At 47.6% G+C, this 26,214-nt stretch overlaps 1 protein-coding gene across 6 annotated transcripts in view; it reads right to left on the reverse strand.

Annotated features, from left to right (window-relative positions):
- Positions 1-26,214, reverse strand: part of LRRC7 (leucine rich repeat containing 7) — a 379,203-nt gene that overhangs the window by 140,058 nt on the left and 212,931 nt on the right. For all 6 annotated transcript variants that reach the window (XM_074961545.1, XM_074961546.1, XM_074961548.1 and 3 more), the window contains 2 exons: positions 10,603-10,666; positions 6,310-6,384 (listed from right to left, as the gene is read on the reverse strand). In XM_074961545.1, the coding sequence (XP_074817646.1) occupies positions 6,310-6,384; positions 10,603-10,666 (139 nt within the window). The remainder of the gene's footprint in view (positions 1-6,309; positions 6,385-10,602; positions 10,667-26,214) is intronic.

The raw sequence follows: 26,214 nt of genomic DNA on the forward strand, positions 1-26,214 counted from the left end.
GGCGAACGGCATTGGGAATGTTCCCTGGACCGAGACCAGTACCAAGTTGTGGGTGACTGTGGAGATCCCAGCGGTGGCTTGCCCCTGAAGCGTGGGGCCAACATCGGCGGTGCTTCTGGTACCGGCATGGACATAACGTCCCGGGCCTCCTGCAGGGCCTCCGGCGTGGATGGCATCCAGACTTCTAGGGAGGTCTGCTCCAAAGGGGCCGGGCTACTCTGCTCTAAGTGAGTCCGAGGCCTGGAGGCTGGTGGGGATTGAGGACTGCCCGACATGGGTCTAGCCTCTGTCCTGGGTTTCCTTTGGTGCAGCTGCGAAGAAGGCATCTTTCTGGCCTTCTTGGCATGCCCTGAGGACAGGGAGCGGTGCCGACTGGTCGATGGCACCAGAATGTCGCGGCGCACTGACATCGCAGTGCCCGGTGCCGACTCGGAGAGGTGTGTCGGAGTCGGGGTCAGCGCCGACTCCATGAGAATGGCCTGGGCCTAATGTCCCTCTCTCTCTTGGTCCGAGGCTTAAACGACTTGCAAATTTTGCAATGATTGCTGATATGGGTTTCTCCCAAACAGTGCAGACAGTCTGCATGTTGGTCACTCCTTGGCATAGATGGCCTACAAGTGCCGCATGACCTAAAAACCGGGGCGCAGGGCATGCCCTGGCCCAGGCTCTCTGACTAACTGAACTAACTAAACAGCTAACTAACTATGGGTACCAACACTGAACGAACAAACAGTTCTGGGGACGAGATACAGCAAAGCTGGAGCAGAGTAGTTCCAACGCACCTTCACTGGTGGCAAGAAGGAACTGAGGGTTCGGGGGAGAGTGCAGCTCCCCTTATACCGTGACATGGAAGTGCCACTCCAGGGGTCGCTGGGGCGCTCCCCCCCTATGGTTACTGCTAGGGGAAAAACTTCCGGCATCAGTGCATGTGGTGAGCACGCACACCTATTGTGGAATACACATGAGCAATCACTCAAAGAAGAACTTATGTTTGGTCATTATTAAAATACAGATATGAAACATGGACATTCAAACAACTGAAAAAAAGAAATTACAATCCTTCGAATTATGGTATTAGAGAAGAATTCTGAAAGTATCATGGATAGACCAAGTAACCAACAAAGAAGTATTGGAGATAATAGGAACTCAGCAAATGCTTGCCAGATGAATGAAAACTATGAAAAGAAAGATTTGAGTTCAGGGCACCTTTTAAGAGATTCAGTGCAAGCCATGTTTATGGGCACTGGAAGAGACAATTGATATAAGAAGAACAAGGCAGAAAAAACAGTTACCTACCATTCTTAACTGTTGGTCTTCGAGATATGTTGCTCATGTCCATTCCATTCTAGGTGCTTCCATTCAGACTGCAGCATATACATGCCAAGCAAGCGAAGGGTGGCCCAAGTCCTTTAACCCATGCAGCCTGACATCAGTCTGCTCCAAAAAGAGAGTATTCCCATTGAATAGGGGGTCCTGCATAGAGGTCTGCATCTGCATCTCTTGGGACAGGCTGGTGGTCTGAAGCTCATGACCACTACCAACGCGACCACCCTAGCTGCCGAGTCCCACGTGATCTGGAGGGAGCACCTAGTCACCGTGGTGCCCTCCTCCACCAGGGTGCTGAATTCCTGGGCCAGACCCTGAGGGAGGGACTCCTTGAACTTACAAAGGGAGTCACATAAGATAAAATTGTACCTGCCCAAGAGGGCCTGATGGTTTGCCACCCAGAATTGCAGGCTGGCTGTTGAATAAATTTTTCTCCCCAAAAGGACCAGTCTTTTGGCCTCTTTGTTTTTGGGAGTTGAACTAGTGTGCCCCTGCTTGTCCTTTTTGTTGGCTGCAGAGACAACCAGCAAGCCCGAAGGTGGGTGGGTATAAAGGTTCTCGAACACCTTGGTCGGGATGAAGTACTTCTTTTTGGCCCTTTTGGAGGTGGGAGGGATGGACAACGGGGTTTGCCAGAGGGCCTTGGCAATTTTCAGGACCCCGTCATGCATTGGTAGTGCAACACATGCCAGGGTAGTGGCTGAGAGGACATTGAACAAGGTGTCCACCTGCTCGGCCATCTCCTCCACCTCTAGGCCCATCAACCCCTGTGACTGCCTGCTGAGCGTCGATGCTGGAGACCAGTGTTTGCAGTGGGAGGATCGGGGCTGGTATCGAGGGGACCAGTGGCAGGGCGGACTGGAATCACAACGGGGAGTGCTCCCACGGGGCAGGGGACCGAGATCTGCACCAAGACGACGACTGGTGGGAGGGTGAATGGAGCTGGTAGTACGGAGACTGGCACCTCCTCCTTGGCGATCCGCGTCAAGATGGTGGGGACTGCAATCGCAATGCTGGTGACTGAGGGTAAGCCCCAGAGGATCCGGGCTGCGACGTCGGAAATCTGCAGCACGAAGATGGAGAGCACTGCCTTGTCTCGGGGGATCGGTGGTGCTCCACTGTCCCCTGAGGGGTCTTAGCAGCTGGCTTGCCCTCATAGGGAGCCTTTGCTGTTTCCTGTGGCACATGAGGGCGGAGGCCTCTGCTCTCTCAGAACCAGGAGAGCTTGGGAAGGCATCGATGCCACTAGAAGTTTGGGTCCCTACCACTCCCGGGAGTCGGTGGTGGATCCTTTAAGCAACTAAGGGCCCCAGCCATGGAGGCATGTCTACGTGCCTCCAGAGTGGCAGGGAGGCCTGAACTAGGTCTTCTGCCTGATGCCCCATGGCCTTTCTTGTTCGGTGCCGGGAAGCAGTGCTTCTTTGTTTTCCTTCTGGGCACCGGCGACAGGGGTGCTGTGCACTGAGGCCAACATACTAGGCAAGTCTTGGTGGGATGGCTCGGAAGCTGGACGAATGGCAGCCTCCATGAGGAGAGCCCGCAAATGAATATCCCGCTCTTTCTGAGTCCTGGGTCGGAAATTTTTACAAATACAACACTTGTCCTTCACATGTGATTTCCCCCAAGCACTTGAGGCAGCTGCTGTGGGGGTCACTTACAGGCATAGGCCTGTTACAGTCCACGCAGGGCTTAAATCTCAGAGACCGGGGCATGCCCCGCCTGGAGCAAAGTCTCTTCTGGGACTTTAACTTCTAACTCCTAACCACACTTAACATCTACTTAACACTAACTACTATAAACAACTATTTACGAGGCCCTAAGGTTCGAAGTCAGAAGAGACGAAACTGCTAGCCCTTGATACGCAAGGAAAGGAGCTCCAACTAACTACAATGGGCAGTAAGAAGGAACTGAGAGGGCATAGGGCCGGCGGTGCCTAATATACCGATGCATGAGCGCAGCACTCAAGGGGGCGCCACAGCCGGCCCTACGGATACCACTAAGGCAAAAATCTCCGACAGCCCCGCATGTGGGCACATGCACACCTAGAATGGAATCGACATGAGCAAGAACTTGAAGAAGAAAAAGAAGATCTTGGGTGGACAATGTGGAATCCTAGGTGGATCAAAAGGATTATTTGTCCATAAAGAGATTAGCAGAGGATTGTACAGAATGTCTACTATGGTTGCAAACCTCCAGTAATGGAGATGCCACATAAGAAGAAAGGAGAATGTATGTGTCACTCATATTTTAAGTTTTACCTCGGACCATGCTGAGCTACAGGAGGGGGAATCCAGGTGGGAAAATGTGAAACAAAACTCTGGGGTACATAAAGGGGCAGCCCCTGAAGAACAGGCAAAGAGTGAGGCAGAAACTGCTGGGGAGCAGTCTGAAGCCCCCTCCTCAGAGGTAGGGGTGTCTGTGATTAGCTATGCTTGAGATTAGCTATGCCTGCGTAAGCCTAAAAGTAAGACAGAGATGTGTTTAAATCTTTTATTGTGTTAAAAAACAACCCTTTTCTCTTGTTATGCTTTGTCCCTACTGTTGAGATTAAACAATAGTTTTGGGTCACTCTATTCACCATGGGTCACAGCTCCTTTAGGGAAGACTTTCAGGTACCAGATGCAGTCAGGCTTGCTGAGGAATTACAGGTGGCACACAGGGTACAGTAGTCCTGGCCGTGGTCTAAGAGTGGGAAAACTGCGGGATTCCTCCCAGGCATAGGTAAAAGGTTGATTGCTGAAGGAGGAGCACATGGAAAGACCAAGGAAAAGGTGCAGAGAGCTCTGAACTATGACTGCATCTTATTGGATAGTTGTTCATTAATAGGGATTTTACATTTTACTCTGAAACACCCAGTACTGGCCACTGTCAGAAACAGGATAAGGACTACGTAGGCCATTGGTCTAATCTGGTATGGCAATTCTCACATTCCTAAGTATGTGAAATGCATTATTTGGTAAAAATAGAAGAATAGCTCAGCAAGTTTGGACATAATTTATCTCGAGATAAACTGGTAGGTTTCTACTGAATGTTTCTAAAAATGTATACAGAGTGTATTTGATCTCATAGCTGCCAATTTGGTTTTGACTTAGAACCTAGTCTAAACAGTAAGGTTAATTAGCTTCCTAGTAGAGTCCTGTTAGCAGAAATGACCTCCCTGTACATTAAGCAGTGGTGGCTGTTGTCTTGCTTGTTGGAAAAAGTGTGCGCCCTTTAAGGGCTAGAGAGCTACAGACCAGGTTAGTGTAGGGACGCTGACCCAACCCCCAGGTGACCACAAGAGAGGGGAGACTATATAGGTCCATACCCGGGCAGGAAAAGCCATCTTTTATCTGGAGCAGCACTCACTTAACCTTCATACAAAGTGGGGGGGATGGTGAGGTCCCAGCAGCAGGTTGCCTGGGTAAGGGGGAGGGCTGACAGAAGCCACCTGGGGATATAGTGAAATAATTATAGAATTACCTGCACTGTACACTTTTATCTGCCAGATACCCACAGACATTTAAGAATAAAGTTGCGGCCTAAATAAACCACATCCAGAGTTTCCTGTCCAAGCAGGAAATTCTTATTGCTAAGTAACACAGCTTTGCAACTGGTTAGCTGTTCCTAGGATTGTTGGGCCTAGTAAAGCAGGGGGGCAGAGGGTAGCTTCCCATCTCTGGAACACCATCATCACTCCTCATTGTCTCTCACACAGCCCCCACAACAGACTCATTCAAGTTTCTAGAGCCTTCAGTAACATTTATCTCTCAGAGCTGTTGCAGTATGAGAGAGATGGATTGGCCTGAGGTACAGAGGAGGAAACAGTCTCAAAGTCCCTGTTTCCATTCCTGTTTTCAGTTCCATTTTAGAGCTGTCAGCTGAAATTCTCTTTCCTGCACATACCATTCAATATCCCTGGATGAAACAATTGGGAATGAAACTCCACTCCTCTCACTGAACATCTGCAACACATGCATTCATCATGCCCCAGCTGGAGTGGAGAGGCTGATTTTACAGACTTAACTCTTGGGGAGGTGTAAGGGGTGGCCATATAAAGACCATCTGATTGCATCTGAAAGACATTCTCTGAGAAGAGACTGAGGTATCTGCAGGCACTGAGTAGATTAGTGCTGTGAGGATGTTTTTGACTGTGAGCACAAACAGATAGGGCCAGAATTTGGCTTAATGGGTATATTGTTTGAATTAGAAATGCGCATCCAGGATTTGTTTCTCTAGATGTTACACTATATAGTGTCTTTGGTCCACAACAACAAAGCACAGAGTGAATCATGAGGAGATTCAGGCTTCAGGTTGTACATGTAAGCCATGGATATGCCTTCTCCTGCATCAGGATGTATGAAGGACTCTCTGAGCATACTCAGTAATTTCCTATGAGACCATTTACAAGTGTCTGCCCACTAAATATGTCAATTGAGCTTGGTGGAATAAGAGGTTTTTTTCTTCAGAAGGGGCAGCATGGAAGGCCTACTGAGGTATTCCAGTAGTAACTAAAGAGAGGGGATTTTCACCAGAACAAACAGCGTCTGGGGTAGTGCAACCCACAATGCTCGCCAAGCTTCCATAGCCCACCTGTCATAGAAGTTATTTTCAGCCTAACTAAGCCCAGATGTATTAACATCCATTTTCCTTCCATCTGACAGGAAAACACAATAACTACCCTAGCATTCAAAAACCCATACAGTTTAAGAAAATGACAATTTACAAATGTATGACCAAAAAAACAAATAAAGTGGACATTTCCACATAATTCAACAGAATTATGCAATGCTACTACAGAGCAATATTTCCTCATTTCAATATTATTGTGCAATAATGCAAAGTTTAAAATGTCTTGTTTTATTTCACACCACATTCTAAGACGGAGATCTCCATCTATTATTAAATGAAAATAATTCCTCTGTGTGTACACACACACACACACACACACAATTATTCATTATATCTTACAAGAAAATAATTACATAATATAAATGTCCATACCCCAGGCAGTATCTGAAGTGAATTATTGTCCATCCACAATTCCTTTAGGTTTTGTATTTGTTCCAGAACCTCAGGCTAGAGAAAAAATAAATTGTGTAATCAACACACTCATTAATTCTGCATTTTTTTTCCAAATGGTTTCCCTGTCCTCCTTCCTTCTTTATAAATATATTAATCATCTACATCAGGCTTTCAGAAATAAAAATTAATTAAGCAGTACAGTTCTTTAATTTACATACATTATTGTTCTTTATCAAATGGTACAGGAAATCTCAGAAAGCTCTCTAGCAGAAATGGATGCAAAGGCCTTAGAAAATCTTAATGCAATTAGAATATTATCAGCTGTCAAAATGTAATTTCTGAATAAAACAGAGAACAGAAGTCAGGACTGTGGAGCTTCAAGATAGATGTGTTGACTTGAAAGACTAGTTCTTAGTTTGGAGCTTATGTTAAATTTTGCTTTTGGCATAATATACAGTCTTAACAGTGAGGGCAGCATAACAGTGTACACTTTGCTCTGCTACTGGAGCATCTAATGCACTTCTGAATTACCTATATCTCCCAAATCCTTGTTCTCAGCAATGATTTTAAGAATCCACTTTTTCAAGACTAGAAGACTTTAGTGATAGCAAGACCCTCTCTCTGAGTATCATATGTCTCAGGCACACTTCAGCTTTTTAGTCAAATTACTGCTTGTGAAAAAAAAATCAAGAAACAGCTTTATTAGCAGGCTTCAGATACTTGCATAATGTAAGATTGGGCAACATTTCATTCGTGAAACTAACTTCATTGGCTTAATTTTTTTATTACACTTAAAACTAGACTGTTAAAATAGGAAATCTGTTGTTTTGTAGTATTGATTTTTGTACATTTCTGCAGTAAATTTTTGCTTTTTGCAAAAATTTTCCATCAGGAAAAATAAAAAAAAAATTGTTTTGGGTCAGCTTGTGATATTGGAATATTTTGTTTCGTTGAACTGACCTGAAATGCTTTACTGCATTGCCCTATCAGCGCACTGCCTTATGGAAGTTGTCATTCAGAGCCCCATTCTCCCCTATTAGCCAGTGTCAAAAGGCAGGGCTTCTCCCCAGCTTTCAAGGACATACTACTACCCCTGCAGTCTTCTTTTTAGGCAGGCTTTTATTGTCCATACTTAAGCAAGAACCGAAATCAGTTCCTCAACTCACTCTTTGCTTTGTGGAAGAAAACAGAGTCTTCTCTCTTAGGCTGGTTGCAACAAATTAGAGACAGTTTATTTTTTTTTAGCACTTGCAAGGGGAGAGTATACCGGACAGGGGTTCCCCCGTTCCAGGCAGGTCTCCCTTAGATAAACAATTAGGGCAAACATTTATACCTTTGTTACAGACAGTAATGATCAACAACCATGTCTTGTTTATACATACACCTTCCTTCTATCTTACTTTTCTCAGCAGTTCCTGCTATAGTCTGTGTTCCATTCTTATCTAACACAAGGTCAAAAAACAGTATCTCTTACAGTTCTTTCCCACTCGCTTCTCAGGCCCTGCTTTAAAGTCTCGCGTTATCAGAGCTAGTGTTAGCCTGCCTCTTTCTCTATTCCTAGAATTTAAGATATCTGCGTTCAAATTCCCTTCATCCTTTCCTCTACTTCCACACTCCCCACTTTTGTACTTCTAGTACAACTTTTAGTTTTAAAATTTTATTTGTATTAAATTTTGTATTTTTGATTTTAGATTAAATGGTTTAGCCTTTGGGTTTTAGTTGAATGCAACGACAAAGCACGGTTAGTATGCACATAAAAGGTGCTGGTAGTATTACATTTTTTACAACAACAATAACATAATTTTAAGCTAAACAACAGCAATAAAAGTATTAGCATTCCCATTGTAATAATGTGATGGGGTTGCTATATAGCCTTAGTTACAAAACACAATACATTATACTTAGTACACAAAGTAGACACTCTATAGGCTGTATGAAAAGCACACTTTTCAATTTGATATATGTTTTGGAGCATATGATTTTTTTTTTTTGTAATTTAGAGATTTTTTGGACCTTTGGTAGGAATGAAAGCAAATTTTGGAACCGGTTAGGTACTAAGGCAGTCCAATTAAAGGGTATTTGAAACCTCAGGGCTAATTGTAGAATTTTATTTGCAGGCCAATAAATAATATTATTGCCTGCAGAAATGGTGAGATTAAAATGTATGTTTTGCATAGTGATAGCCTTAACATACACACAGCTGTCATTAGCGTGGAAAAGTAGGTGTGCTGTCAGGGCAGTTCCTTGTCCCGTACCCTTCCAACAAAGGTTGTCATGAACAGTGACAACAACCAGGCTTCAGTTTACGTACACACTGAAGCTGGGTTGTTGTTTTTTTTAACATGATATACATATGATATATACATATATAATGTATCATTATATATATATGATATTATATCTGGGTAGAAACTTTCTCCTTTTAAAACCTCCTCCTGTTCTGTGATTTATATAATTATGCAAAAGAGCACTCTTTCCATAGTAGTGAACTGTAATGTCACTAACGCTTCAGAATTAGTTTTAACATATTACGCATGCCAGTTAGAAATGGATGGTTTGTACTGCCAACAATATGTGCATGCAACAAAATATACAGACGTATAACTAGATTTCTCTAATAAGAATTTACCTGGATTTATGATTAATGACAATCTTTACTTCACATACAGTTTCTCAGAAATTATTTATATTAGAGGAAATGGGTCAAATCCTGTTCTATTATACCCTTGCAACCGAATGGATTTTTCGTATACTGTGAGAACTTCAGATACAGGGTCCTGAGTTCACATTTACCCATTATATTAAGTGCATACATTTTTCACTCAACCAGAATTTTTCACCATTTTCATCCTAATAGGTCCATTTCTTATTTCTGAAATAAAGTACATCTCTTTCAGACAATAATACTGGCATCTATTTTGCTGCACATTATCCAAATAAGGAAATATTTCCATGTATCTCTTTGGACTTTTTGGAAAGAGCCAACATATCCTAATCACTGGCAATTTCAAAATTGTTTTTGAAGAACATTAAATCTTACTTTTCAAATAAAAAGCTTACAGCTTAATGTTAGATCATTCCTGGACTTCTGTGCTTTCTCACAGATAGGCTTATTGTGGCTAATTCATCAACAGCATAACTCCATACACAAGGGATGAATCTGCCCCAAAATATTAGTACATACAAACATGCTGTTTTACAAAGACCTAGACCATGACAGAGATCTCTGGCAGTTGAAAGCCTTACGGAAGATGAGGCAGCAGTGGTACAAAGTGGCCTCAGCTCTCTTGTAGTTTATGTCACCAAACAAAAAGCTAAATAATTTGTTATTCATCAGCTCATTCAGAATTTATTGTTTTAATTGATTGAATTCAATGTTATTAAGAAGCCCACTGCTGATGACCAAGCTGACATTGTTTACTGTTAAATATTAATGGTTATTTATATAATGTCAATTGTGTGCTAGCTACACATAAGGGTAGACATACATCATACTATCAAAAGTTGTAATTTAGGTATTAGTGTGATGGTGCTATAGAAATACCTAAGCCAGACTGATAGAAAGAAGGGATTTAGTGCCTGATAAATGTGCTGGATTAATAGCTCCTATCGGCGAAATCATCAATTATCATCCACAGAATCCACAGAATAAGCACAACAGAAGATCAGTTTAAATTTCCTCACATTGCCCCACAAAAGTGCCTCATCCCTGACATAATAGAAACACACGTATAGATGATGTTAAATCAGTCCTTTGCCTCTTTATTGAGATTGAGTACAATTTTCTAAAGCACCCAAGTAACTTCGGTGTCTAAGTCTCATTTTCAAAAATGACTTAGGCATTTAGGAGCCTCAGTGAAAGTCAATCGGACTTAGGCTCCTAAGTCACATAAGTGCTTTTGAAAAGTTTAGCCCTGCTAGTAAGAGTAGTATGCCACTTACTGCCAAATGTGGTGGTAGCTTTGGAAATACTAACACCTGTTCAAAAGTAACTATGATGGAATCACCAATTCATTTCACATATTGGTAGGCCTCCCACATCTATTAGTTGTTATTGAGATTCACTTCCAACTTCGGCCTGATTTCAAAAAACTTGCTGGAATTGAAAGGTCCTGTAATTCCATTACCAATCCTCTGAGCCATGGCAAATTCATTATTTTACTAATAAATGTGCCCAGTGCCAAAACATCTTTTAAGTTAAGAATTTAATTCTCCATGTATAAAAGGTCTAACACACACACACACACATTCTACCAAAACATTTTTACTTACCAGCTCAGAGAACTCATTATTGCCTAGGTCAAGCCTCTCCAGCTGCATCAGTTTGTGCATTGATCTGTAACAGACAAGGAAAATATGTAAGGTGAAAATTTTACCTTGAAATTTTGGGCCAAATTCTGCACTGTTATACCAGATAAAGCCATGGGCTTCAATGGAATTACATCAGATTTACATGGATATAAGAGCAGAGTCTATACAATTTGTTTCAGATTTAAGGCATATTTGCTTAAGTTTCTGAAGCAAAAAATATTACTTCTAATACAAAGATCGCCACAAGGAAGCAAATTGAACCATTCTATAATTTTACTGATTTAACCTGAGTCACTCCAAGAATGAATTTGACCCAAGTATTTTTAAAAAAATATGAAGTCATATATATTTTCACAATTCTAATGAAAATTTTTATTTATACCACCCCCAAAAATGAATTAGGGGCTTTACAGAAAAAGTACTAACACATGGTCCTTGCCCGAAAGAGTTTGCAGTCTAATTTCAGACATGACATAATGACATTGAAATTCATCCGTGTGCAGAGGCGCAGCACAGAGTCTACGTAACAATTAATTCCCACTTAAACCCTATTTTGAGGGCTTATGCTAGCCTGAAGTAATGCACAGTCCTGAGACTAGTCCTCTGCTCATGGGCATTTCTGGCCCTGCATACATGTAACAAACAATAGGAGGAAATGAAGTGAGAAAAGAAAAGGAACATACAGTAATAACATAACAAGATTACTCTGTTATTGTACATTTACATTTTATTGATAATCTGAAAAAGACAGTTACCTTTTCTGTAACCGGTGTTTTTTGAGATGTGTTGCTCATGTCTATTCCACAATAGGTGTGCGTGCTCGCTACGTGCACCAGTGCCGGAAGTTTTTCCCCTAGCAGTACCAGTAGGGGGAGTATCCCCCCACAACCCTTGGAGCGGTCCCTGCCAGGCACGGTATAAGGGGCGCTGCACTCCCCCACACCCTCAGTTCCTTCTTGCCAGACAACTCCAACAGAGGGGAAGGAGGGTGGGGTGTGGAATAGCCATGAGCTACACATCTCGAAGAACACCAGTTACAAAAAAGGTAACTGTCTTTCCTTCTTCGAGTGATTGCTCATGCATATTCCACAATAGGTGATTCCAAGCTATATCTGTTGGAGGTGAGTAGGAGTTCACAAGTTCTTGGGACGGAGTACAGCCCTGTGGAACCCAGCATCATCCTTGGCCTGGGAGACGATTGCATAGTGCGAGGTGAACGTGTGAACTGAAGACCACGTGGCAGCCCTACAAATGTCCTGGATGGGGACGTGGGACACGAAGGCAGCCGACAAGGCCTGCGCCCGAGTCGAGTGTGCCCTCACAATGGGCGGCGGGGGAACCCCTGACAGCTCATAACAGGAACAGATGCACGAAGTGATCCACTTAGAAAGCTGCTGAGTGTAAATCAGCTGACCCTTCACGCGCTCAGCAGAGGCGACGAACAGTTGCGAAGACTTTCTGAATGGCTTGGTCTGCTTGAGGTAGAAAGCGAGAGCTCACCTCACGTCAAGTGTGTGGAGATGGCGTTCCTCACTAGTCACGTGAGGCTTGGGGCAGAGGACTGGCAGAAAAATGTCCTGACCCATGTGGTAGGCGGAGACCACCTTCGGGAGGAACGTGGGGGGTGGGCGGAGCTGGACCTTGTCCTTGTGAAAAACTGTATACGGCGGTTCGGAGGTTAGGGCCCTGAGCTCCGAGACCAGCCTGGCCGACATGATAGCTACCAGGAAGACACCTTCCATGAGAGGTGAGACCAGGAACACGTGGCCAGTGGTTCAAACGGGGCCCTTGTGAGACGAGCCATCACCAGGTTTAGGTTCCACTGTGGAACCAGGGTCCTGGAATATGGATAGAGACGGTCCAAACCCTTAAGGAACCGGCTGGTCATAGCATGGGAAAACACCGTGTGCCCTTGCACCGGGGGATGAAAGGCCAATATGGCCACCAAGTGTACCCTGACTGACGATGGCGCCCTGGGCCCTCAGGTGGAGGAGGTAATCAAGGATAAGCTGGATCAGGACAGCTGTCAGGGAAACACCCTGGCCTGCCGCCCATCTCGAAAACCAACACCACTTCGCCACACAGGAGCGGTGAGTGGAGGGCAGTCTACTTTCGAGGAGGATGCGCTGAACCTGTTCCAAGCACGTCCTTTCCTTGTCACTGAGCAGCCACGCCGTGAGATGAAGCATTGCTAGGTTGGGATGGAGGAGGCGGCCCTGGTCCTGAGAAAGCAGGTCCGGGCAGAGCAGAAACTGCCATGGCGGAGCTACCGCTAGCCCCAAGAGGGTCCCATACCAGTGCTGCCTGGGCCATGCTGGGGCAACGAGGAGGACCCTGGCTTTGTCCGTCTTTATTTTCTCCAGGGCCCTACTGATTAGACAGAATGGGGGAAAGGTGTAGAGAAGCCGGCTGACCAGGACAGGATAAAGGCATTGGAGATAGCGCCCCGCCCCAGGCCCCCCTGAGCAGAACTGGGGGCATCGCTGGTTCTGCTGAGTCGCGAATAGGTCCACCTGGGGAGTTCCCCACCTTTGGAAGAGCTGGTGATCCACTTCCGGGTGTAGAGACCACTTGTGCTGAGAGGAAAAATTCCTGCCCAAGCGATCCACCCTCACATTCCGGACGCCCGGGAGGTGGAAGGCTTTTAGGTAAATGTCGTGGGCTATACAGAAGTCCCACAGACTGAGGGCTTCGTGGCAGAGAGCAGAGGATCAGGCACTGCCTTGCCTATTCATATAGAACATCGAGGCCGTGTTGTCCGTGAGGACCCTGACTACCTTGCCCTCCAGGTGAGAGTGGAAGGCCATGCATGCCAGCCGTACCGCCCTGAGTTCCTTGACGTTTATATGAATGGGTAGGTCTTGTAGAGACCACAGGCATTGGGTCGGAAAGTTCCCCACATGGGCCACCCCAACCCAGGTCCAACGAGTCGGACACCAGCTCCAATGATGGGGCCCTGAACGGGACTCCTTGGAGCATGTTGTTTAGGGTGGACCACCACCGCAGGCGTTGTTTATCAACAGGCCCAGGGCACTACATGTGGACAGGAGGAGTGCCACATGATCCCTCACCTGTGACCAGGAGGTGCCTTTGACTAGCCAGTTGTCCAGATATGGGAATATTTGGACCCCCTGGTGTCTGAGGTAGGCCGCTACCACCGCCATACACTTTGTAAAGACCCTGGGGGCAGTGGACAGACCAAAAGGTAGGATTGTGAATTGGTAGTGACTCTGTCCCACCACGAAACAGAGGAAGTGTCTGTGCCCCTCGAATATGTAGATGTGAAAGTACGCATCCTGTAGATCAAGGGCAGCGTACCAGTCCCCAGGATGCAGGGAGGGGATGATGGAGGCCAGGGAAACTGTGCGGAGCTTGAGTTTCACCGTGTACTGGTTCAGGCCTCTCAGGTCCATGATGGGCCTGAGCCTCCCTTTGGCCTTCGGGATAAGGAAATACCAGGAGTAATACTCCTTGCCCAGGAACTCCTTGGGCACCAACTCTATAGCTTCTAGGTCCAGGAGCCGCCCCACCTCCTGCTCGAGCAGAGCCTCGTGAGAGGGGTCCCCCAGGAGGGATGGGGGCGGAGGGCAGTTGGGTGAGGAGGAGGTAAACTGAAGGGTGTAACCTCAGGAGATGGTGTTGAGGACCCATTGGTCTGAGGTGAGCCGCGACCATTCCGGGAGGAAAGCACACAACCGATTGGAGAAAGGGAGCTTTATTGGGGATAGGTCCCTGCTGAGAACTGGAGGGGTACCCCCGAGCATCCCGTCAAGAACATATTTTGCCCGCCTGCTTGACCTTAGAAGACCCACGCGGGGGGGGGCAGGCCGGGATTGCTGTTGTGGGCGCTTTCTATAGTCCCACTGCTTTTTGTGGGTGGCCTCGTACTTTGGGAGGGCGGCCTGGGCGGGAGCCTGCTGCGGCTTGAACTTGGGTTTTGCCGGAGGAGGGACATAGAGGCCCAAGGTCTGGAGGGTCATGCAGGAGTCTTTCATACCATGCAGCCTTGTGTCTGTTTCCTGAGCAAACAGAGCCTTCCCGTCGAAAGGGAGATCCTGCATTGACAACTGCGCTTCGCTGGAGAGCCCAGAGAGCAGAAGCCACGATGCCCGTCTCATGGACACCGCTGAGGCCATGAACCGTGCAGCCATGTCCGCTGCATCCGAAGCAGCCTGCAGGGATGCCCTTGCGGCCACCGCCACTTCCTCCACGAGCACCTTAATTCCTTCTTATCGCACTCCCGGAGGGAGTCCTCAATCTTGGGGAGGGAATCCCAGAGTTTAAACTCGTAGAGACCCAGGAGAGCCTGATGGTTTGCTACTCGTAGCTGAAAGCTTGACAACGAATAAACTTTTCTCCCGAAAGTATCCAGCCTCCGAGAGTCTTTGTTCTTGGGGGTCGGGGCTGGTTTCCCCTGCTGCTCCCTGTGGTTGACCGACTTGACCACCAAGGAGTTGGGCGCTGGGTGGGTATACAGATACTCGTGTCCCTTTGTGGGTACAAAGTACTTGCGCTCCGCCTTTTTAGAGATGGGAGCCAACGAGGCTGGTGTTTGCCACAGGGCATTTGAAATTCTTGCCACCCCTTCATGGAGAGGCAAGGCCACCCTGTCTGGTGCTGAAGGGGACAGCACATTGAACAGGGAGTCTGAGGGCTCTTCCATCTCCTCAGCCTGGAGGTGGAGGCTCGCTGCCACCCTTTTTAGGAGGTCTTGGTGGGCCCGGTAGTCCTCCTGCGGGACGGAGGGGGGCGGGGCCGCAATCAGCTCCTCCGGACAGGGTGAGGCCGATGCAGTGCTTTGGATGTCGTCCGGCACCGGAGGATCCTCCACCTGGTTGGACTCCAGGCACGGTACTGAGGACACAGGTCCCACTAACCTTTTTTCTGGTGGTCTAAAGATGGACGCTGACGGTGCTTCCGAGGCCCTAGCTACCGAGCGAGCCCCCACCGGGGGCTGCGCCAGAGGCCACGGTGCCCACTGGTACCACTGGGCTGGCCACGACACTTTGTGCCATTGCGCTTGCTGAGGCACCAGCGGGGCTGGCTGGCTTGCCCTGTAGACGGGCGGCTGTGAGGGGAGGCCAGGCTGGCATATGACCCGCTGCTTCCTCTGGACCAGGAGTATCGGCAGTGCCAGGATCTTCGTCGGCCACAGGATGGCGATCTCGATGTGGAGGAGCGGCACCGATGGTAGTAGCTGCTTTGCGAACGGCCTCGATGGGCGGACCCACGTTGGCAAGATGCCGGCAATCAACACCTGGGACTATGGTGCCTTGGCAGAGACTTGGAACTGGAGTCAGAGCGTGAACGGCATCGATGATTGTGCCACAACCGACTGCAGTATCTCCTGCGAGACGAGGACCGTTGGCGACGTCTGCCACAGTCTCGTACACATTCGCTTTGCAAAGATGAGCGGTGACGGGAGTCCCGGTTGGACGGCACCCATCCGGACAGTCTGGCCGGCGTCAACGGCAATCTGCATGGACTGAGCCCTGAATGGTCGCTGGGTGGTGAGCGGTGTCGGGAACGTTCCCTCGACCAAGACCGGTACTGGGCTGGTGGCGACTGCGGAGATCCCAGCAGTGGCTTGCCTCTGGAGCATGGGGCCGACATTGGCGGAGCTCTGGGCACTGGCATGGACATGACATCCCTGGCTGCCTGGAGGGCTTTGGGCGAAGATGGCATCTGGACATCCAGAGAGGCCTGCTCCGAAGGGGCCGGGCTACTCTGCTCAATGTGAGTCGGAGGCCTAGGGCCCGATGGGGATCGAGGACTACCTGACATGGGCCTAGCCTCTGTCCCAGACTTCCCTCAGTGCCGTTGTGAAGAGGGAGTCTTTCCGGTTCTCTTGGCGTGCCCCGTGGATGGGGAGCGGTGCTGACGGGATGATGGTACCAGAGGGTCTCCGTGTACCGACACCGCAGTGTCGGGTACAAGTTCGGAGCAGCGTGCCGGGGTCGGGGCCAGGACCAGCGCCGACTCCATCAGGATGGCCCGGAGCCTAACGTCCCTTTCTTTTTTAGTCCAGGGCTTGAAAGACTTGCAGGTCTTGCACGTTTCGCTGATATGGGTTTCTCCCAAGCAGCACAGACAATCCGTGTGTGGGTCACTCCTTGGCATAGAGCGCCTACAAGAGCCACACAACTTAAAGCCTGGGGCGCAGGGCATGCCAGGGCCTGGGCTCAATGACTAACTAAACTAACTGAATTAGGTAACTGACTGCAGGTACTACTGAACAAATGAAGAGCTGGGGACGAGCTGCAGCAAAGCTGGAGCTGAGCAGTTCCGACGCACCTTCACTGGCGGCAATAAGGAACTGAGGGCTGGGGGAGTGCAGCCCCTCTTATAGCACGCCAGGCAGGTGCCGCTCCAGGGGTCGCTATGGGTACTTCTAGGGGAAAAACCTCCGGCACCGGTGCACGTGGCAAGCACGCACACCTATTGTGGAATACACATGAGCAATCACTCGAAGAAGAACTAATCTTTCATTCCTGCCATAACTAAACAGTTACACTGACAAATATTATTATGGATTTTTCCTGATCTATTATCTTAAATAAATCAATGTAAACACTCAAGATAAACTCTGGAACGCAATTTTTAATTAAGCAATTATACACTGTACCAAGATATCTAGTGGTGACATTTATTTAAGAAGTGAAACCTACTAGATATTTAATGTAATTTGCCATTTTATAATATAAAGAGCAACAATGCTCAATAGGGGATGTCATAAAAATAAAGGGAAGGGTAAACCCCTTTGAAATCCCTCCTGGCCAGGGGAAAGCTCCTCTCACCTGTAAAGGGTTAAGAAGCTAAAGGTAACCTCACTGGCACCTGACCAAAATGACCAATGAGGAGACAAGATACTTTCAAAAGCTGGGAGAAGGGAGAGAAACAAAGGGTCTCAGTCTGTCTATATTCTGTCTTTGCCAGGGATAGACCAGGAATGGAGTCTTAGAACTTTTAGAAAGTAATCTAGCTAGGTACGTGTTAGATTATGATTTCTTTAAATGGCTGAGAAAAGAACTGTGCTGAATAGAATAACTATTTCTGTCTGTGTATCTTTTTTGTAACTTAAGGTTTTGCCTAGAGGGGTTCTCTATGTTTTGAATCTAATTACCCTGTAAGGTATCTACCATCCTGATTTTACAGGGGGGATTTCTTTATTTCTATTTACTTCTATTTTTATTAAAAGTCTTCTTGTAAGAAAACTGAATGCTTTTTCATTGTTCTCAGATCCAAGGGTTTGGATCTGTGGTCACCTATGCAAATTGGTGAGGCTTTTTATCCAACATTTCCCAGGAAAGGGGGGGTGCAAGTGTTGGGAGGATTGTTCATTGTTCTTAAGATCCAAGGGTCTGGGTCTGTAGTCACCTAGGCAAATTGGTGAGGCTTTTTACCAAACCTTGTCCAGGAAGTGGGGTGCAAAGTTTTGGGAAGTATTTTGGGGGGAAAGACGTGTCCAAACAACTCTTCCCCAGTAACCAGTATTAGTTTGGTGGTGGTAGCGGCCAATCCAAGGACAAAGGGTGGAATATTTTGTACCTTGGGGAAGTTTTGACCTAAGCTGGTAAAGATAAGCTTAGGAAGTTTTTCATGCAGGTCCCCACATCTGTACCCTAGAGTTCAGAGTGGGGGAGGAACCTTGACAGGGGATTTGATGTGATTAGCCCTGTCCAAGAGATTAACCAAAATGAAAGGAGACAAAACAGCCCAGGACATATACAGTGTTTTAAATGTATTGGCGATTTGCCAGTCCTTAGATAAAGACCCACTTTAATAGTGAAATAATATTCAGGGCCAAATTTGGCTGTCTCTCATGTCAAAGTACTCTGGAAGCAACTTCATAATCTTACATAGAAAGAGAAATGTTCTTCATTAGATAAAAGATATAGGGCAAGAATTTAATATTCTTTAAGCATATTATAACAGTTTATTCTTTTTCTGTCTCTCACTATCTTTCTACACTAGAAAGTCTGAGGGACGTTTTTTCTAGGGATCAACAGACAGCTGGTACATCAGTGAAATGGAGGAAAGTACTAAAAAATTACCAGATTGGACCGGATTGTTTATGCTATTCTGTGGGTGCACTAAGGAAGTGGGAAAGCATAATGAGCTCCTCCTGCCTCGAGCTTCTGCTCCACTACAGGGCACAATTGCAATGTAGGACAGATATTTTTTCCTCTGTGCACTCCCTGGCATACAAGACACCCAATAGGGATGTAGAGATCCCACATCTGTGTGTGGGGAAACTTGCTGTACTCCCTCACAGCAGACTTCCTCCCCTGAGCTCCCTTCAGGGTGGTGAAGCTCCTTGCTGCCCATACTGCAGCACTGTGTAGACATGGAACAGCAAAGCCTACAAAAGCAGCTCACCTTCTTTGGAACACCATGAAATGCAATGAAAAATCAAGAATATGAGGTAATTTATGCCTCGTAATAATTAATCAACCACAGTGAGTATAGTAAAGGACTGTATCAGGAGGAACCTGAATTTACATCTGTGATTAATCACTGTGTAATCATGAAAAACTCATTTGACCACCTTGTACCTCAATCAATGAAGCTGCAAATTATGAAAGGCAAGAATCTTACTGACAATAAAATTCTAGATTTGAGGTCATTTATCTTGGTCCTGCATAAACCAACTGTAATTCCTCCCCTACCCCTGCAAAAAAACAACAACAAAAAACAAAAAACAAAACAAAACAAAACAAACAAACAAAAAAACCCTACTCCAAAAAAACCCCCATTCTTTACATCCCTGTTATGTGCTACATTGCATTCTCCCCCCTCCCCCTGCCCCCGGATACAGGTTACAAACATCACTGAAATGTATATTTAAATTAAACTATCTGAATTTCACAAAATCAGAAGGACCCGAGTGTGACAAAAGGCAGAATAAGAATGCACTTGGGAGATTTTATTTTCCAGCACTGCATAACAAAGTTAGGCCACATTCAGGCTATGAAATTTAGAGCTCCATTCTACACAGCAAGAGAATAGAAAAGGTCCAAAGGCTAAGAAGGATGATAAATACCCAGGCTGCTTCCAGTGTCACAATGTTCACATTGCTGCTTTAGTGTGCTAGTGTGAATCTGTCTATCGGGCTGGGAATAGCACCTTCCAAGCTGCAGTGTAGACCAATGTGGCCAGGATTTCACCCTGAATTGTATTGTTTAGAGTAGAGAGGACAGAGTCATCCCAAGCATAAACTGACTCTGTTAAAGCCATTTGAATTACACCAGCAACGAATAAGGCCCAAGATACTTAAAATAATACGTAAATGGTATTTGTAAGATGCTCCAGTGAGGGTAGCAGTATAATCTATGCACCTTTTGGACTGATATTAAATACAAGGACAAAAGACAGCAAAAAAACCCCTCAAAACTAGGGACAAGATTTTCAACAGAAGGTAGGAAAATTTTTGAGTAACTTACAAACAGCAGTGGGAGAAGGAATCAAAGTTATTTTTGGTTATTGGTAGGTGCAAACAATATCTTGGTCAGACCAGACTGACGCAGCTCCTTTTCATTCATTACAAAATTTCCATAAGGCCACTGTTGCCAAGTCCATGAGCACGCCAAACCAATGCTGGCAAAGCCATGACGGGGAGATCATGACGACTCTGGCTTTGTCCTTTTTGATCTTCATGAGCGTGCTGCTGATAAGCAGGATCAGCGGGAAGTCATATATCAGGTCACCTGTCCAAGACAGGAGAAAGGCATCAGAAAGCGACCCACTGTTGAGATCTTGCAGGGAGAAGAACTGGTGGCATTTCCTGTTCTGCCTGGAGGCAAATAGGTCCACTTATAGAGTTCCCCATTCTGATGACCTCCGAGTGGAGGGACCACTCGTGGAGAGAAAAGAATGACCTGCTAAGGCAATCCCCCAGCGTGTTTCGGACGCCAGGGAGATTTAGAGCCTCGATGTGAATGTCGTGCTGGATAGATGGCTGAAGACCATGCTCCCTCTTGTCTGTTGACATAGAACACGGACGCTGTATTGTCCATCAACACCTGTACCACCTGATGGGACCACTGAGGAAGGAACACTTTGCAAGCCAAACGGATGGCCCTGAGTTCCCTGACATTGATGTGCAGTGACAGCTCTTCCTGGGACCAAATCCCTGGGTTTTGAGTGATCCAGAGTGGACTCCCCAACCCAGGTTGGACACATCTGATACTAGTACCATCATGGGTTTCGGAGTTGCAAAGGGTATCCCTTCGGACATATTTCCCAGGTCGGACCCCCATTCCAGAGCAGTAAGTACCTGTGGTGGAATTGTGAGGACCTTGTCCAGGTGGTGCCTGGCTGGGGTGTAGACCAACACCAGCCACATCTGGAGGGGTCTGAATCATAGTTGTGCATGCTGCCAAGTGGCATAAGTGCACACTGCCTTGTGCCCTAGCAACCTGAGGAATACCCTGGCTGTGGTGATCGGGTGACTGGTAAGTTGGGCAATGAGATCCTACATTGCCTTGAATCTGGGCTCCAGGAGAAAAGCCCTGTTTCAGGTAGAGTCCAAAACCACCCTGATGAACTCTATTCTCTGCACCTGGGACCCAGGTGGATTTTCGTTCATTTATCAAGCGACCCAGAGCTCGGCAAGTGGCTTGAACCAGCTTGATACTGTGATGAACCTGTACCTTCAAACGACCCCTGATGAGCCAATCATTGAGGTACAGGTAGATCTGAACATCCCGGCATCTTAGGCAAGCTTCAAGTACCGCCATGCATTTCGTGAACACCTTTGATGCTGTAGCCAGGCCAAACGGGAGCACTGTGAATTGGTAGCGGGCCCATCCTACTACGAACTACAGAAACCTCCTGTGCCTGTGGAAAATTGAGATACGAAAGTACACGTCCCTTAGGTCGAGGGCAGCGTACCAATCTCCAGGATTCCGGGAGGGGATAATAGAGGCCAGGGAGACCATGCGTAACTTCAACTTTTTGAGATATTTGTTGAGGCTTTGTAGGTCCAATATGGGGCGCAGACCCCCGTTGGTCTTCAGTATCAGGAAATACAGAGAGTAGAACCCTTTCCCTCTTAGATGCATGGGGGCTTCCTCTATGGCCCCTACCACAGGAGGGCTTGCACCTCATGGGTGAGAAGTTGCTCATGAGAAGGGTCCCTGAAGAGGGATGGGGAAGGGGGGTGGAGAGGGGAATAGAAATAAACTGGAGGGTATATCTCACTGTTCCTGCACTGAGGATCCACCAGTCTGATGTTACAGCAGCCCAAGCAGGGAGGAAAGGAAACAGGTGATTTGAAAACAAAAGGGATGCAGGATTCTGGCTGCAGACTGGAAGGTCATCCTTGGGCACACCCTCAAAATGCTGGCTTGCTTCCGGGCGAGTAGGGGGCAGAGCCTGAATAGGAGGAAGAGGCTGGTTGTTGGCCTTGATGGTGCTTGTAGCCCTTGCCCTTTTTACGGTAGAGCTCTGGTCGGGCTTGGCCTCCTGGTCTTTGAGGTTGCTGTGGCTTAAACCTCTTTCTGGCAGGGGCCAGCGTGTAGAGTCCTAGGGAACATAAAGTAGCCCTAGAGTCCTAAAACCCATGTAACCATGAGACTGTCTGTTCCACAAACAGGCCTAGGCCATTGAAAGGGAGGTCCTGAACTGACGGCTGGTCCCGAAGATAGCAGCCACGACGCTTGTTTCATTGCCACAGCCATAGTGATGGACCTGGCCACTGAGTCCGCCACATCAGAGGCTGTCTGAAGGGAGGTTTTGCCACTTTTCTCTCTTCCTCTAAAATAGCCAGGAATTCCTTCTTGGAGTCCTCTGGCAGCGAGTCTGCAAACTTGGCCACAGACTGCCACACTGTGAAGTCAGACCTCTCAAGTAAAGCCTGATGGTTTGCCATGTGTAATCGGAGGCTGGCAGACGAATAAATTTTTCTGCCGAATAAGTTTAGCCTCTTTCCGTCTTTGTTCTTGGGAGTTGGGCCAGGTTGTCTCTGCCTGTCTCTTTAGTTGGCCACATAAACCTCTAGAGTTTGGGGCTGGGTGGGAATATAAGGACTTAAAGCCCTGAGCAGGGACGTAATATTTCCTCTCCGCCCATTTGGAGATGGACGGGAGAGAGGACGGGGTCTGCCATAATGTTTTGACCAATTTTACCACACCTTCATGGACCAGCAGTGCTACCCTAGAGGGGGCCACCACGGCCAAAATGTCAAAGAGGGTGTCAGAGGGTTCCGCCAGCTCCTCTGCTTCTAACCCCAGGTTCGCCACCACCCGCTTTAACAGCTCTGGGTGTGCCTTGAAATCGTCCTGAGGCACTGTCTGGGATGGTCCTGGCACTGCCTCGTTGGGTGAGGAGGACGAGGAGGGGAGAGCAGGGGGAGGAGCTGGCTCTGCGTCCCCCATAAGGGTGGCCTCATCCAAGTCCAGAAGGTGCTAGTAGACACCTTGCTCGGATCCTTACTCTGGAGTCTGGGAGGGGAGAAGGAGGGGCACAGGTGGGAGATTGTCACCGACTGCCTCTCTGATGCCCCGACACCGATCGTTGCATCTGGGTTTCTGATGCCTGGGGGAACACCCACGGGTTCCAAAAGTGCCACAGGGTGGGCCACTGGTCCTGTGGGCGTGCACCGGCTCATAGTCCTGGTGGAACCCCCACCCCGATCTGTCTGGGTAGGCCAGGCTCAAGGGACACGCAGTCTCCTCAGCCTCCGAGCCCGAGGTGGAAAGTTCCTGCCTTGGGGACCATGGTGGTGCCGTCGCCGTGTCCATGTCCCTTCCGTGCCTACCCTTCTGGCACTTGCTGCTAGGGGAGAGGTGCTGGGGTTCAAGGTCTTGGTACATTCTGCCCGGGGACCAGTAGCGGAGCTCGGTGCACTGACGACTGTACACCGGCGATCAATGTCTGGAGTTCTGAGATGGATGCCGGGACTCCAAATACAGGAATGGGACTGTCTTAACTCTGGGGATTGTTGCCGTGAGTCCAGCGATCAGCATCTCAGACCCAGGAGTAGTAAGATGAGGCCCTGAAAAATAAACCCTTGTATCAGAGGCCTGGTATGAGGCCTAAGGCCTGAACTAAAGTAATGGTCAAGAATTTGCTAACATAAAGCAAAGTTAAGCTGTGAGCCAGAGGCAGGCCCTGCTTGCAGAAGCTGGAAAGGAAAGGACTGATGTTTCCAAAATATACATATATACCTAAAAGGTACTCGACACTAGAGATATTAGAACACTCCTATACTTGCACATTCCACACACATAACAAGGAACAAGCTGACCCATCCCAAAGACAGGGGCAAAAGGCTAACATGATGGATAGAGTTGTTTTGTTTGAGCCAACATGTACAAGGTGAGAGGTGGCACCTTACTGCGTAGAGGGGTTGCACCTCGATACGTCAGGAGTGATGTGTAACTTGTTTGTACCTGTGCATAAGAATGCATCCCTGTCATTGGATGTGGATGTCATTGTCCAGCCTAGGGGGCAGTGGAGTGTCCCGCCACTGACTGAGCTGTGTCCATTGTCACATATGTATGAGCAGAACTGTAGACATCTGATCTGGGGAGCTAGAGACTGTGTTTCATTTGACAATAAACCTGGCTGGGTGCATTTGTACCTTATCGGAGTCTGTTGTCATTGGGTGTTCTCTCGGGGTCTGCTGTGTCAGCTATCTGTGCAGAGCCGAGGCAGCACACAGAGGGAACACACACGCAGCCGACTGTTATCAGCATTGGATAGAGCAGAACACCACACCGGTGGCGTCTGACAACACCAGGGACTGGCAGCATGGCTCTGGGGAACTACGCCATGGCTCAGGTGACTGCCGTTGCTCTGAGGATCGATGCCAATGCTCCAACGACCACTGCCGTGATTCCGGGGACCGGAGGCGTGTTGGGTCTTCGCTGACTGCCCGAAGAGTGATGCCATGCCTCGGGGGACCAATGCTAAGAGTCCAGCGAATGGTGCCAGGAGCTCTGGTCAGTATGGGTGGGTCGAAAGTGCATCTCTGGAGATCGCTGCTCTGATGCCAATAGCTGCAGTCCCGGGGAGCAATGCCTCAAGAATGAAGAACGTTGCGTTGGCCTCGGTGACGGCTTCCCTCTTTAGACGACGACATCTTGACAGGGCGGTAGTGGCGGCACTGGCAAAGACATGATGTCTTTAGCAGCCTGGAAGACCTCCGGCGTGAATGGAACCTCCAGGTGCGGGGATCTCTGCCACTACCTGGGGTGGCTGGTGGGTCCCTAGGAGGGCTTGATAGCCTAGCCAGTGATGCAGGTGCCTGGCTGAGCGCCAGAGAAGATACGCTGCCACGCACGGACCTATGCTGCTCTCTGGATTTCCCCTTCCGTGTACAGGGCATTGAGGAGTGCCCTCTCCCGGTGTGCCTCTTCTGCTTCTTAGCAGACACTGGGGATGGGGATCGGTGATGGGCGCAGATCGGTGCAGGCAGCGCACTTCGCACTGATGCCACGGTGCTTGGTGCTCGGTGCAGTTGTATCAGCTCAGAGGGCCGAGTCCATAAGGAGTGCTCTTAGTCTTAGGCTCTGCTCTTTTTTAGTTCTTGGCTTGAAGCTTTTGCAGATGCAACACTTTGTCGCTAAGATGGGTTTCCCCCAAGCACTTCAAGCTTTGGTGTGGGTAGCTGACTGGCATAGCTTTTTGCAGCAATCTGAAGGTTTGAAGCCCGGGGACTGGGGCATGCTCCATCCTTGGGCTAAGTCTCTCAGGGGACTATCTAACTTATCTACAGCACTGTTAAGCTTTCTATCAAGAGAACAATTAAAATTACTTATCTAAAAACTATTTACAAAAAAGGCTGAAGGAAAAAAACACTGGGCTGAAACCACTTGCCAAGGCAAGGAGACATTCCAGCACTGTCACTGACGGTAAGAAGGAACTGAGGGAGTGGGAAGCCGGCGGCACCCCTTATGCCACTGCATACGCATGCCTCTTCAAAGGGTGCCAGAGTTGGTCCCCTATGGATACCACTGAGGGAAAAACTTCCAGCACCGGTGCATGTGGTGAGCAAACATACCTAACATGGAATGGACATGAGCAAGCACTTGAAGAAGAATAAATATGATCAGATAGGCAAAGACTTTACTCCAATGCTGCTTCCTGAGACTGTTGTACAGGTCTCACTTCTCACTTCGAAATGCCATTCCAGACATTCTGGCTAACAATAAAGTCTTCCTCTTCCTTGGGCATTGTATTTAACAGGTCCAAATATAAGGAAAACCATGCATCTCAAGTCAAGTTCTTCCCTCACTGTCATTATACTGAAGTTAATGAAGAAAAATAAAGAAACAGGTCAAAGCCCAGATAACTCCCTCTTCTTATAAAATATATGCCTCGTCAACTTTTTTTCATGAACCAGGCTGGAAAAAGGTGCTGTCTGTGTTGGAGGGTTTCCGACTAAACCCTGACAGGCCAATTGAGTCCTATACAGATGTACTCTGCTTTTTGTTGTTAAAAATAAAAGGAAAGGAAAGAAAAGAAATACAAAATATAAATCAGTGAGTGAAATGGTTGGTTTAGGAACCTGTTGCAGAACTTAAAGTTGATTCTAATTTTCAAAGTAATATTGCAATAATAGGGTTA

Source organism: Natator depressus, chromosome 8 (genome assembly GCF_965152275.1).
Source record: "Natator depressus isolate rNatDep1 chromosome 8, rNatDep2.hap1, whole genome shotgun sequence".
Taxonomy (NCBI): Eukaryota; Metazoa; Chordata; order Testudines; family Cheloniidae; genus Natator; species Natator depressus.